This window comes from Bacillus rossius, chromosome 15, assembly GCF_032445375.1.
Source record: "Bacillus rossius redtenbacheri isolate Brsri chromosome 15, Brsri_v3, whole genome shotgun sequence".
In the NCBI taxonomy this organism is placed as follows: Eukaryota; Metazoa; Arthropoda; class Insecta; order Phasmatodea; family Bacillidae; genus Bacillus; species Bacillus rossius.
In genome coordinates, this window is record NC_086342.1 from 4,737,403 (window position 1) to 4,750,393 (window position 12,991).

The following is a 12,991-nucleotide window of genomic DNA, read 5'->3' on the forward strand; positions in this document are numbered from 1 at the left end:
TTACTCCCATCAAATGCCGTAACCACAGCTAAGATGTTACACATCAATAATACAAATGCAGGTTCGGGCTCCCACCGCTAGGGATGGCAACGATACATCGATACATCGGAAATACCGATATTTTTCCCGTTTATATCGAATTGAATAAATAATATTTTTTTTTCAAACAGAAAGACAGAACAATTTTATTCGTACTATCTTTAAATAAATTTGGCAAGAAAAAAATGACAAAAGGTGGACCGAAGACTCAGAAATAACAAATTATTTTTTAAAACGAGGGAAAAAACGAGTTCACAGCATGGAACGTCATTGGTTGGTAACTATTGCAATGCAGTGGCACCTCGACTGTTGTACAAGGGCAGTGGCCGATGACGTGAACGTAGACACGTGGACGTAAGTCTGGCAACTGATTTCACATTCATATTAGCTTAGATGCATCAAATAATTCAATATAACATATACTTACATAACAATTTTATAAGTAAAGCATAGATAAACGTTTGTGCATTATAATGGACATGCGTATATAGCATCGATATGTTATCTATCGAATTTAACTGAAGCGGTGTATCGAACTACCGTAATATAGGTGTGTTGACAGAGCCGCGCTATAGGAAGTTTCGAGTGACTGGTTTTAATGTAGTAGCACCTAATTTTTGGATACTATTTGCTGTATGTTTAATCACTTTCCTTTTTATGTATGTCAATGCTTAGCTTTTAATTACTTTAGATTAGTTATGGTTGAATCTTTTGTAATAGTTAATATTTGATCATTAAGTTAAAATTTTTAATTTGTTCTCTTAGTATTTAGTCAACGTCTGCTTATATCGTGCTTAATTTTTAATATTCCACTATTTGATGTAATTGCAGAAAAGTGGTCAAGTGTAAGAAAAGGCGTACCGCCTTCACTTCGCCACCAATAAAGACGATAAATAAATAAATCCTCGGTCGGACTTGGCGCGTCATCCGCGCAGCTGTGTTACGTCACGACCCCGGGTCTCCGGCCCTCCTGCAGCAGAAGAGGGGGGAGGGGAGGAATGGGGAGGGGAGACAGACACGGTGCCCTTGAACCGCCGCCCAAGGGGCCCGCGTGGGGGTCGACCCGTCCAAGCGCGGGAAAAACCTCGCCGCTACTTCGCGCGGGAAACGCCACGCGCCCTGGACTGGGGTTCACGAACTATCCAAGGAACTCAACCACGCAACATGCAACCAACACAACATTAATCACAGTCGTTTAAATAGCACTGAACCAAATATCGTAATAGGATGATATGGGCAACTCTGGCCAATCAGCATCTGCATTGCTTTCAAGCTATTTCCCTCTCCACGCCGCTAGATGGCAGTAGTGTTAACTAGTTTCACGCACTTACAACGTAGGTGGACTCCACGCCGCCAGAATCGCTGACATCACTTATCTCGCGTATTTATTACCAGCTTCCCACACTGTCCCCATTGACTATGTTTGTAGAAACTCACAAGACGTCACCAATCCCATAACTTAAAATTGTAAAACAGTAGAAAACAAATTTCTTCCTCACTTGATTATTCATATTTATTATGGAAACAAAAGAAACTGGCAATGATTTGATTTAAGTGTGTCATTTTATTTCACCGAGTGAAAGTTTGATGCATGCAGTAAAAGCGAGCATCATGGGCTTCTATACACAAAACGTCTGCATCTTTTAAAGTTTTCGGAACACTCCCTCTCCAAAACATGGCCGTCGGAAACGCAAAGCCAAAACGCGAGGAAGTTGGAACTTGACGACGTTTGCGTTGCGTTACTGAGCAATTTATAGAACGGAACTATATAATGTGGTTGCCGGACATTATACGTCTAGTGTTCTAGTGCAGTTTATAAACCCGGCAGAGAAGACGTCCTAAGAAGACATGGGGAAGATAGAGGGGTGGAGGGGGTAGATGAAGTAGGGCCAACTGCTCAGATCCCCGGGCAGCTGTCATTAGGAGCCGCATCATAAGTGAAAAAAAAAATGTAATTCGCTGTGTTAACTATATATACCTAGAGACTGGAAAAATTCGCGAGTTCTATGACTTCCAGGATAGACTCCACGATCCTCTGCCTACTTGGAGAAACGGCGCCTGTTCATTGGGTGCTGAATTTTGAGGCGTCTCAAGTGGGTGACTTGTTATTGGATACTTTTTTTTTATTGATTGTCTCTAATTGGCCATCATTTCTCCAGATTAACAGTGAACCAATAGCAGAAGCAGAACAACGGTATAAATTTTTGAATTTTAGCATATCACGAAATGAACCCGCGAATTTTTCCGGTCTCTATATACACCATACAAAATTAGTTCTGCACCGCTTGTATTTCTGAGCAAGCGTGTAACGAACTGAATAATGCGAACACTGAATTAAAGCACGCATTCTGTGACACCAAAACACATTTGACTTTATCCTTCAAACCAAGAATAAAATAAAGCCACAAATCTGGAGAGCATACATATTTCATGCTTGTAAGATAACTGAGTGGTGCAAAACTTCTTCTGAGTGGCATACGTGGGTTTTATTACAACAGCAATGAATCTATGATAAGTGGTATGCGAGAAACTTTCAAAGAATCTTTGAAGAGACACAGGAGTTACAAGTTAAGGACTAACAGTGAATAAAACCTGGTTTACGTATGCTTCTCCTGCCTTTTTCTTGTAGTTGTATTCACTTACGCGACTTTTTACAGCATTTATATCACACCTCTTGAAAAATATTTGTGACGGAACCCAAATGCAAAAGAGGCATAGTTTTAAATTTACAGAAATAGCGCTTAGCTAATAGCAATGACGGGAAAATGAGGGGGAAAAACATGGCGTGTGAAACCCCACCTTATTTTCCTCACAAATGAAAGAAGGAAAAAAATAAGACATAGTCGATAGTTTCCAGAGCCAAGGAGGATAAAGCGCCGAGAAAGGACTCGGCTCGCGGCTGTTGCAGCGCGCGGAGACTGGAGGGGGGGGGGGGGGACAATGAACTCGCCAGCCAACCAGCGGGCGAGCTGGTCCGTGACCGCTCTCCCTTGCAGCGGGTTCGAGTCCAGGCACAACACTTCCGTGCAGGGGAGGGGTGAGGGGAAGGTAACTCCTCGCACAGCGACCGGTAATGTTTTCACCGACCGTCACGTGACAAGGAGAAAGAAGGGGGGGGGGGGGGGAGGTGGCTGTATCTGCGACCCAAGGGTTTCGCGTCTCGTCTCACTAGGCGCGGCCCGTGTCTACATGGATTCAATAAACAGAAAAAAATTTATTATATCAAAAGGTTTCCCCTGGAATCATAATTTAGACCTTATCGTAACATTTATCATCCCTGATTAAAAACTTTTGACGTGACGTCTAATAAATCGATGAACGCCCGCCGTAACGCACATTGTCCCGTTACGCTATGTCCCGTTACGCTCATTGTACGCTTGCACCGCATCCATCTCTCTTCCACTCGATTGGAACAACCATTGATTTTACTTTTTCGAGGCACATTAAACTTGAAACACTCCCATTCGTTTCCTACTTTTCCTATCATCGTCCTATCCTTAACAGAATAACACAGATTGGCAGAAGTTAAATAGCAAACATGTATAAAAGTTATGGTTAAAATAATCTCTTCGTTAAAGTAATAAACATATTTGAATTAATGAGTAAGTAAATAAAAGTAAATTTATCAATTAAATTGTAGATTTCATTTCACTCCTTCTTTGTAGGTATCCATACAAAATAGTGATAATTCAATAAAAATGATTCAATTTTATTCATAAAAGTATGCAATCATTTCATCAATGTTTTGTTATGACGTTACGTTAAACTATCGTCCGTATACCGACTTTACAGACAACAAATTTTTTTAAATGTAAATACACGAAGTGGACTGATGTGGGACCAAGTATCGTGACGTATCCTACCTCATGCCTCACTCCGTGGGCGTCCGGCCCTGGGTGGAGTAACACACTCGCCGTGGGAAGGACTTCAAGGTAGTCGGTTGAAGTACTGACACACTCTCTAGCACCTCCCAATACGTGGTTTCAAGTAAGGTTGTGGTTTATGACTAGGGACCGGAAAAATTCGCGGATTCAATGACCTCTGGAATAGCCTCCATTATCCTCTGCATTTCTCAAGTAAACACGCGTGTTCATTGGGTACTAAATTGTGAGTCGTCTCCACCGGGTAGCTTGTGATTCGACGCTTCTTTGGTCGATTAGTCTCTCATTGGCCCAGAGAGCTCCAGTTAAACCGCGATCCAATAGCAGAACCAGCAGAATTATACACATGTTTGAATTTCAGCCTATCACGAAATGAATACGCGAATTTTTTCCGGTCTCTAGTTATGATGTCACTAGCGCAGCCATTTTTGTTTGATTTGAAAAGTTTGATGAACTGAGTTTCCATCAAATATTTTGCGTATAGGACGCGTTATAAAATATTTCGAACGTTGGATGCAATAAGTAAATCAAAATCGTGCCCCCCACCCAAAAAAACAAACAAACTGAAATTACATATTTTTTTAGACACAACGAATCTTTAAAATGGAGAACAACACATTGCCGATTAATAAAGGTTATAAACGTGAAATAAATAAAAATATTATGAATGTCATAAAAAAAATATTTTACCTTAACAAAGAAATTATGTTTCTGTAACTTAAAAAAAATCACAACCTTTATTTTATAGTACGACAAAAAAATATTTAAATAAATTATTCATATTCAAAATGTTTTAAAAATGCACAATTATAATAACAAGTGCAAAAAAACTTTGATAGTGTGACACATATGAGGTTATCTAAATATCTGATTGAGAATATTTGAAGTAATTTTCCGTCCAATGCTATTTCTCCAAGTCCATTGCCAAATAATAGTTGGAGAAAAATATTTGACAATGTGGCAGGGCCTTTAGCCAGGGGCGTAAAAATCTGTAGGATTATTAGCGTGGGGGGAGGGGGGAGGGAGGGAAGGTTGCGTGGCCCGAGAGTTTTGGTTTTAACCGACACACTTGTATGTTGTAGACTGCCCATATGCACGCAATAATCAGTAAATAAAATTTTTTTTAAAAAAAGGGGGGGGGGGGGTTGTCTGTAAAGTCGGTTTACGGACGATAATTTTACGTGATAACGTCATATCAAATTTGTTTAAATTGCTGCTTTTAAAAAAGCCCGCCTTAACCTGTTTGATATTATAGAATATTTTCTCGCACGGCGGTTGGCCGGTTCTTGCACTCCCGGCTCAGGCGGAACGTGACAATGAGTCATACTTTTTTTCGTGCGTGCAGTCGGCGTTCGTCGATTTATAAGACGTTATATCACGTTGAAAAAAAATTACAGAAAGTTTTCCATAAAACGTATGTGGTTCATCAACCCCGTTTCACAGTCACTATTTCACGATGTTGCCAGCGCAGAAGGATGGGTCGTTACCACAACGCCGAAATACCATAACGCCGAATGTCAAAATTGACCACAACGCCGACAGCTAGAAAACTGCTGTGTTACCACAACGCCGAAATAACAACTGAATGAATTTGTGCGTGTTTCTTAAATGTACCTTAACGCCGAAATACCAGAATCAAACCTAACCTTACCTAACCTAACCTAGCGAAATATAACCTAACCTAACTTAACCTAGCCTATCCTAGCCTAGCCTAACCTAGTATAACCTAACCTAGTCTAACCTAACCTAACCTTTGTGGCAGTCCTGCAATGACATTTTTCGGCGTTAGTGCATTTCGGCGTTGTGGAATTTCGGCCTTGTGGAATTTCGGCGTTGTGGTATTTTGGCGTTGTTGTGCGTCCCCCAGAAGGATCCCCGCAATGAGGGGCGTCTTGGTTCTGGAAACCCCCACAAGGATGTGCGCCCATGCCTTGAGCAACTGCGCTGCTCGCGACACCCGTGGTGACTGTTTGCCGAGGAGGATGGTTTGGAAAGCGACCGCCGGGTTTTCACCGGCCACTCCCCCGTGAGACCGCGTTCCGTTACTCACGCACGGCGATCGTTCCCATGCTCCGGTGCGTTCGCCCCCTGAAGTAGTAGCGCGTCTTCTTACTCGAAAACAGAGGGCGGTGACGCTTCAAAATACCTTTTTTTTCCCCAACCGAAGACGCGTGGAACGGAAATGCGTAACCGCGGTGCTGCCATCTGAAGAGGACGGCGCGAACCACAGTTCACCAAACAAAGGGGAAACTTCAAAGTATTAACTGTTTAGTGAATTTTAACAAGTTTGGCATTATTATAATACATTTCCTTGTCGAATAATATCAGGACCTAAGCCGGGGTTTAGTATCTTTTTAAAGTCTTTTTTCGGTTTTATATTTTATAGTAAATACACACGTGGAATAAATAATAGGGGTGTCTTTTGCAGGGGTATTAACAAGTTTTTTTTTTTTTTTAATTTTTGATAATATAACTAGATTATTGTTGTGTATTCTTGTTCAAAGTAAATACACGAAGCTCCCTGGATAATTTGTAACCAGCTTTCTTGACGAATTTTAAAGAGCGTGCAGCGGCCAGACATGTCTTCTCGCTGTGGCGACGCCCAATCAGCGAGTGTTACGTTCGCTTCCGCGTGAATCAAGGTGGCGGCGGAGCGAATCCTCGAAAATAATACAGTTCGCAATAGGAAAGCTGAAATATATATTGAAGTTATACTTCTAATGCGACTTCCAACAAGGTTGCGTTAAACGTTTAACGCTACCATGAAGAATAACGCTACCATGGAGAATAACGCTACAATGGAGAATAACGATACCATGGAGAATTATTTGCATGCAATTAAAAACTATTTTTTAATGATGCCAAAGAAGTATAACTTCTCACGCGCGTACCTAAGTACACGCACCCTTTTTTTTTTACTTGAACATGCAAATCTGGCATGGTTCAGAAAATTTTTGCAAGCTGCTTCAATGTTAGTCTGAAGAAGGGGGGTTTGAGGGGTATGTTCAGCGCTACAAGCACGTCTGCTGGCCACAGTGGTGTAGTAGTGGAGGGGGGGGGGAATGGGGTCTGACCTTGAGGGCGCAGAAGATGCAGGAGTCGGCCATGCAGGCATGTCCGGTCAGCTCCCGGAAGCTGCGGCGGAAGATGTCCAGATGCCACAGCACCTGCAACCACACACGCACTTCGCGTCACTGCGTGCGTCTTTCCTTCCACGCTTACACTGTTGCCAAACTGACACCACCTGGCTTTAACATTATTATTTATATATATATAAATCCAGTGTCCTGATGTTTGTTTCCAGTGAACTCTTCACCAAGTCAACGGATTTCGATGAAAATTGGCATGTATGTGTAATTTTTTCCAACTTGAGAGATAGGATAGTTTTTATTTGGATTAATGGTCTTACTAACTTATAATTAATAATAAACTGATTATCAATGTTGATTGGTGTTTAAGCCCGGGAAACAGTGGGTACTTCGTCTCCATGACAACGTTGCGTGTATTGTTGTTTTAAGTTTTTGTCAAAATTAATTAATTTTAATTTTACTTCATTTATTATAACTGTAAATAAGAGATTTGGGCTCATTCCCCCCCCCCCCCCCCGCTAATTAATACAACCGTGCGAAGCCGGGTCGGGCAGCTATATATATATATATACACATTCTAGCTGTGCCGGGAGGGGTGGGAGAAGCAACATTATCGGGGAACAAGGTTGATTTTCGAGCTTTATTGAGTGCGACGAAAATTACAAGTCTATTAAATATAGAACTAATCGGAAACAATTAAAATTTATGTGATACGCGCAGATATTGTTTATAGTTATGGCCATTGTAACTTTTTTAAGTATTTAGATTTTATTTCACTGTGTTTTTTTTTTTGTTTTTGCAAAACTGTTGATTAATTAATGGGGAGGGGGAGACCGACGAAATTATTCTCTCCCCGGAGGCTTAGTTTTTCCCGGTGGCTCTGCTCATGAACATAAAAAGTGTTCGGTGATCAACTTGAGTTAAGTGAGTGCGCCGTGTATCTTAATCTTAGAATTACTCTGAAAGAGAAAAATAATTCTGGTTTGAATAAATACAATAAGACCAGCTATCTGAGTAAATGTGGTGGGTATGAAAGGACAATAAACATTTATTAAGTTACACGGCGTGTATCAATAAGACACGAAGCAACGCCAACAAACTACAGTATAGTATCCCCCCCCCCCTAACCCCTTTTCAAACTGTAGTTTGTTTTTGCAGATGGAACAGAAATTTTCATGTAAACTTACAGATATGTAAATTTTCACTAAAACAACTGTATCACTAAAAATATTGTTCGCAGTAATACTGGGTTCGGATTCTTACCCGGGCATTTATTCTTTGTGTTGACCCAGTGTCTCCAATAGTTAAAGTTATTTGTAAACCGTTCCCTGAATAGCTTTCCAGTGTTAACTGCGCACACAATAAGCAAATATAAAGTCCAATTTTTTTTTTAAATATTCGATTATCTTTTCCATGATTTAAAAAAAAAATTCGCCAATTTTTGTAAGCGATACACAATACACAGTAGTATCTCTAAAAACGTATTTCATATACGCGAAAATAACCATAGCCATGTGAGGTACAAAGAAAGTATTGCGGGAACTGCTTCTTGGCAAATGGTTTCCAAAGAAATCTTTCGTAAAAGTTTTATTTTTTTCTGTGCAGGTCCTGAACACGAAGCAAAAAGAGAACCCGAGGAAGAACAGTCCATCTACTAGCACCTGATGCCCCGCGGACACTCACGAACAGATGCCTTTCGAGTACAAAATTCATTCCTCGCCGTGCAAACACAAAAACAAAACCCACAACACAACAGTGGACAGTGTGCGCATGCTGCTTTTGAATGACGTCACAAGTTAGACGCACGTCGATCGTCGACACAAGAGTATCTAGAGAGAGAGAGAGAGAGAGAGAGAGAGAGAGAGAGAGAGAGAATATGAAAAGAGGATTGGAGAATGGGAAATTTAGCAAAAAAAAAAAAAAAAATCCAGTAAAAACCTGCGTCTATTCTCCCAGCAGAAAGAACACGCTACCGTCTGTTTGCACGCAGATTTTCTTTTCTTTCTTTTTTTTATAAGAAGTTGTTGGGGGGATGGGGGGATGGAGGTAGAGTAAACACGTGGAAATTTTGAATACAATCCTCGGCAGCACTCAGCCGAGAAGTGAAAGAAGAGGGAGGCCGCAACAGGCGGACCGAGGATACCCAGACGCAACAGGCGGACTAAGGATACCCAAGGCTTCGTCCACAGGCTTCCGAAGCCACAAAAAAAAAACCAAGCAACTGGTCGCATAATGACCATACAGCACACCTGTTTGGGGGGAGGGGGAAATGTCTGGTCAAACCAGCTGGCCCCGAGGGTGATACGGGGATAGGGAAACGAGATTGTGCCAAAAAAACATTGACTTACGACTCTTTTACCTGCGACGAACTTGAAATACGACGGCAATTCGACCATGTGTGGTTCACGTGGTTCTAGGCTGTGGTGAGTTTACCACTGGCCGATCACTGGGAATATTAAACCGGGAGACAATATGTATACGAAAATACTTATCTGCTTGGAAAAATTTGAAATCTTGGCCTGTTATTTTATTTTAATCCGTCGCCTTTATTGGTGGCGAATAAAGCGATACGCCTTTGTTTTGCACTTAACTACATTAGAAATGTTTATCTACTGCAACATCGCGTATTAAAAAAGAAAATAATAAAGCATAACAGAAATTATACTTGATAAAGTGTTACCTATGATGGAAAATAAACTTGACTGCTTAGTTGATGTTGAAAATAAAACAAAATAAAAATAAGTATGACAAATGAAGAAATGTCATATATTAAGTTCCATTGAAATATCACTCTTTAACTGAACTGAAATAATCAACGTAAAATGAATATTTTTGAATTTGTACATTTACATGTTAACAATAAATCCTACTGGGTTTGGATTCTTACCTGATTAATTTTTTCTATTATTATCCCAAGACCTACATTAGTTACAGTTTTTTTTTGTAAACTGTTCCCTTTATAGCTTTCCAGTATTAACTGCGCATATTAATAAACATAATAAAACCAAATAAAGTACCATTTCCAAAGTTCAATTGGTATTTTCTATGCTTTAAAAATGTATGCTTGTATAAAATATCAATCTAAGGCTCTACGTATCTCTGAGGCCTGCCATCTGGATGAGCAGAAAATGTGGTTTAGGTACAAGAAAAGGCGTTATCGCCTCAACTTCGTCGCCAATAAAGATTACAGTAAATAAATAATTAATTATACTGCTGGTGTTGTCGAGCCTGTGAAAGTGTGAATGTTCCTCGGAACAGAGTGTACACACAATACACGGGGCGCGCGACCAGGCGTGGCAACTCCTCCCCTCCCTTCGCCATCATTACACCACACCCTCCATCAGCTGTAACAACGCGGCTGCGAGCAGGTGGATCCACAGCTCGTCTCAGGTTTCAACCCTGCACTGACGACCGGGTAGACGGCGCTAGCTTTGAATATATATATATATATATATATATATATATATATATATATATATATATATATATATATATATATACACACACACACACACACACGCTGTATAGAAGTCGCGAGTGTATAGGATTTACTCTACGTTTTTCAGAAGCTTATGAAGAGCAGCTTGGGAACTTCACCGCTGCAGTGCGCTGCCGTAACGCCCTGTATCGTCTTAGTTGTTATTTACACGTTAGAGCGCAGCACTGTCGCCCGCTGTCATTCCCCGCCCCACTCCACCAGTCATTCGCTGCAGCTCAAGTTCGTTCAGAGGGAGGGGGAAGGGGTGTTTGAAGAGTTCGACACTTGTCCGCTAGGGACCACCACAAGTCGATGCCCTGGAGATGGTGGCGATTGCGGCGGTGAATTAACCAACTACCTCAAAACCGTATTAGAAATTTTAACCTGGGCTGGCGACTTCTATACAGTATATATATTCAAAGGCGCTAGCGAGCTGCGCGGCGAACACACTTCTCCATTGTGCTGCTCCTGGTAATGGAGGACCCCGGGCCTCAGACGGAAACCCTCCGTCGTAGACACGAGCCCCGGTCAGCACAGTAATCAGTCTAGAGACCGGAAAAATTCGCGGGTTCAATGAACTTCAGGATAGACTCCAATATCCTCTACACACTCGGGCAAATGCCAACTATACATTGGCTGCTGACCTGTGAGTCGTCTCGACTGGGTAACCTGTGGTTCGACACTTCTATGGGTGAGGGTCTCTAATTGGCCCTCAGTACTCCAGATTAACAGTGAACCGATGGCAGAAGCCGCACTAAGGTATAATTATTTGAATTTTAGCACAACACGAAATGAACCCGCGAATTTTTCAGGTCTCTAACGATAACGGATCCTACAACGTGACAATAACACTGCCCTGGGTTGCGAGAGTGGACTGGTGTCTGATTGGCGGCTCTAAGCCGTGGGAGGGAGCACTGATTGGCTAATCGTGTTCCACTGAGTCGCTGTCCGACCCCGCCACCCGCGCGGGTGCGTAAAGGGGGGGGGGGGGGAGTTCGCGGAAAACCGGATGGTTCCTCTTCTGCACCGACAGCTATTCTGTAGCACGGCAATCGAAACACAACCGCGGGTTTGTGAAATGATCTCCTGACTTCCGAAACTGGAAAACAGCTATTTTTATGCGGCCTAAATAATTATAAACTATACAATAAACACGGAGGTAAGACGTAAGGGAGTTAGTTTACGATCTTTGCCGTATTATTATTTTTAAGTCAGAATGAGAACCCCAATCCCCCTTTCCTAGATGCACAGAAAAAAAAAGTAATTAAGTTTAACGCTAGTTTCTTGCAGATATGACGGTATTTTGTTTTGTTTAGCAATATCCACTACTTGATGGAATCCTTACGATTCTCCCTAGCGAGTTCTTTTCGTTCAAGATATGAAACAAATGTATAGCATATTAACCTTTATGCAGCTACGATTTGTTTTTCTATCAAACTGCTAACCAGTTGACTTCAACTTCTGAACAGTTAACCACTCCATAAACTCCCTGACAAAATATAACAACAAATATATGTATTTGTCAAAACTCGATACTCTCATTCAAAACTGAAATGGTTTCCAATGGAAGCAGCAGTTAATGAACATAAGACTTACATAAATACGTTTTTTTTAATATCATAAAATAATCTATGGAATTAAATCAAATTTAAATCGATATTCGAATGCACTTCTAAGATTTGATTTCATATAAAAAATGAAAGTGTTTTTTGAAAGGCATTCTACAATCTATTTAAGTACCTAGGTACTTATGTAATTTAGTATGTTTGTTTCCCAGATGATAATTTCTTTTAGATGCGTTTTGATCTCCAAAAAAAAGGCTTCATAAAACATTAATTTTTATTCTATGAATATATTAATTTTGATGTTGTTCCTAATAGTGCGCAATGAATAGTGTTGCAAACATAATAGGAGTATCAAAGGTAATTTCGGCAAATAAATATACTAGTTTTGCAAACATAATAGCAGTACCAAAGGTAATTTCGGCAAGTAAATGTATGCGTGATAGTGAAAACGGAGCCAGCAACTAAATAAAGTTTCAGACATGCATAAAAGCTACACATTTCCACCGGATACCGGTATTTCTTGTCACGTGTCTCCCACGACGCCGCTAGAGACTGCTGTCTGTTACACCGTTACAGGTCGGCCTAATGGAAGCACCTTCACGTCTGAAATAGACTTCGGGCGAACGGGTTTACGACTCGTAAACAACTAAATATACGTACCACGGCCTGTTCGAACTGACCCATTTTGCCGACAAAAATACATCACTTGGACTAAACAAAAACGGTAAATTTCGTGATTAATATGTAAACAAACCTAACGAAACAATAAATCATCAATCACGAAATCGTCTAATTAACGCAATTTGTATTGATTACCTTTAAAATATACGCATAAAAACGGAAGAAACTTATAATGAATTAAAATAAACGTGTTAGAGAACATAAAAAAAGGCATACGAATTGCTGCGATTACTACTATTATTATATAAGTAAAAATAA

At 40.7% G+C, this 12,991-nt stretch overlaps 1 protein-coding gene across 4 annotated transcripts in view; it reads right to left on the minus strand.

The window, feature by feature from the left end:
* Positions 1-12,991, minus strand: part of LOC134539231 (uncharacterized) — a 139,485-nt gene that overhangs the window by 26,200 nt on the left and 100,294 nt on the right. For all 4 annotated transcript variants that reach the window (XM_063381028.1, XM_063381027.1, XM_063381029.1 and 1 more), the window contains one exon: positions 6,995-7,087. In XM_063381028.1, the coding sequence (XP_063237098.1) occupies positions 6,995-7,087 (93 nt within the window). The remainder of the gene's footprint in view (positions 1-6,994; positions 7,088-12,991) is intronic.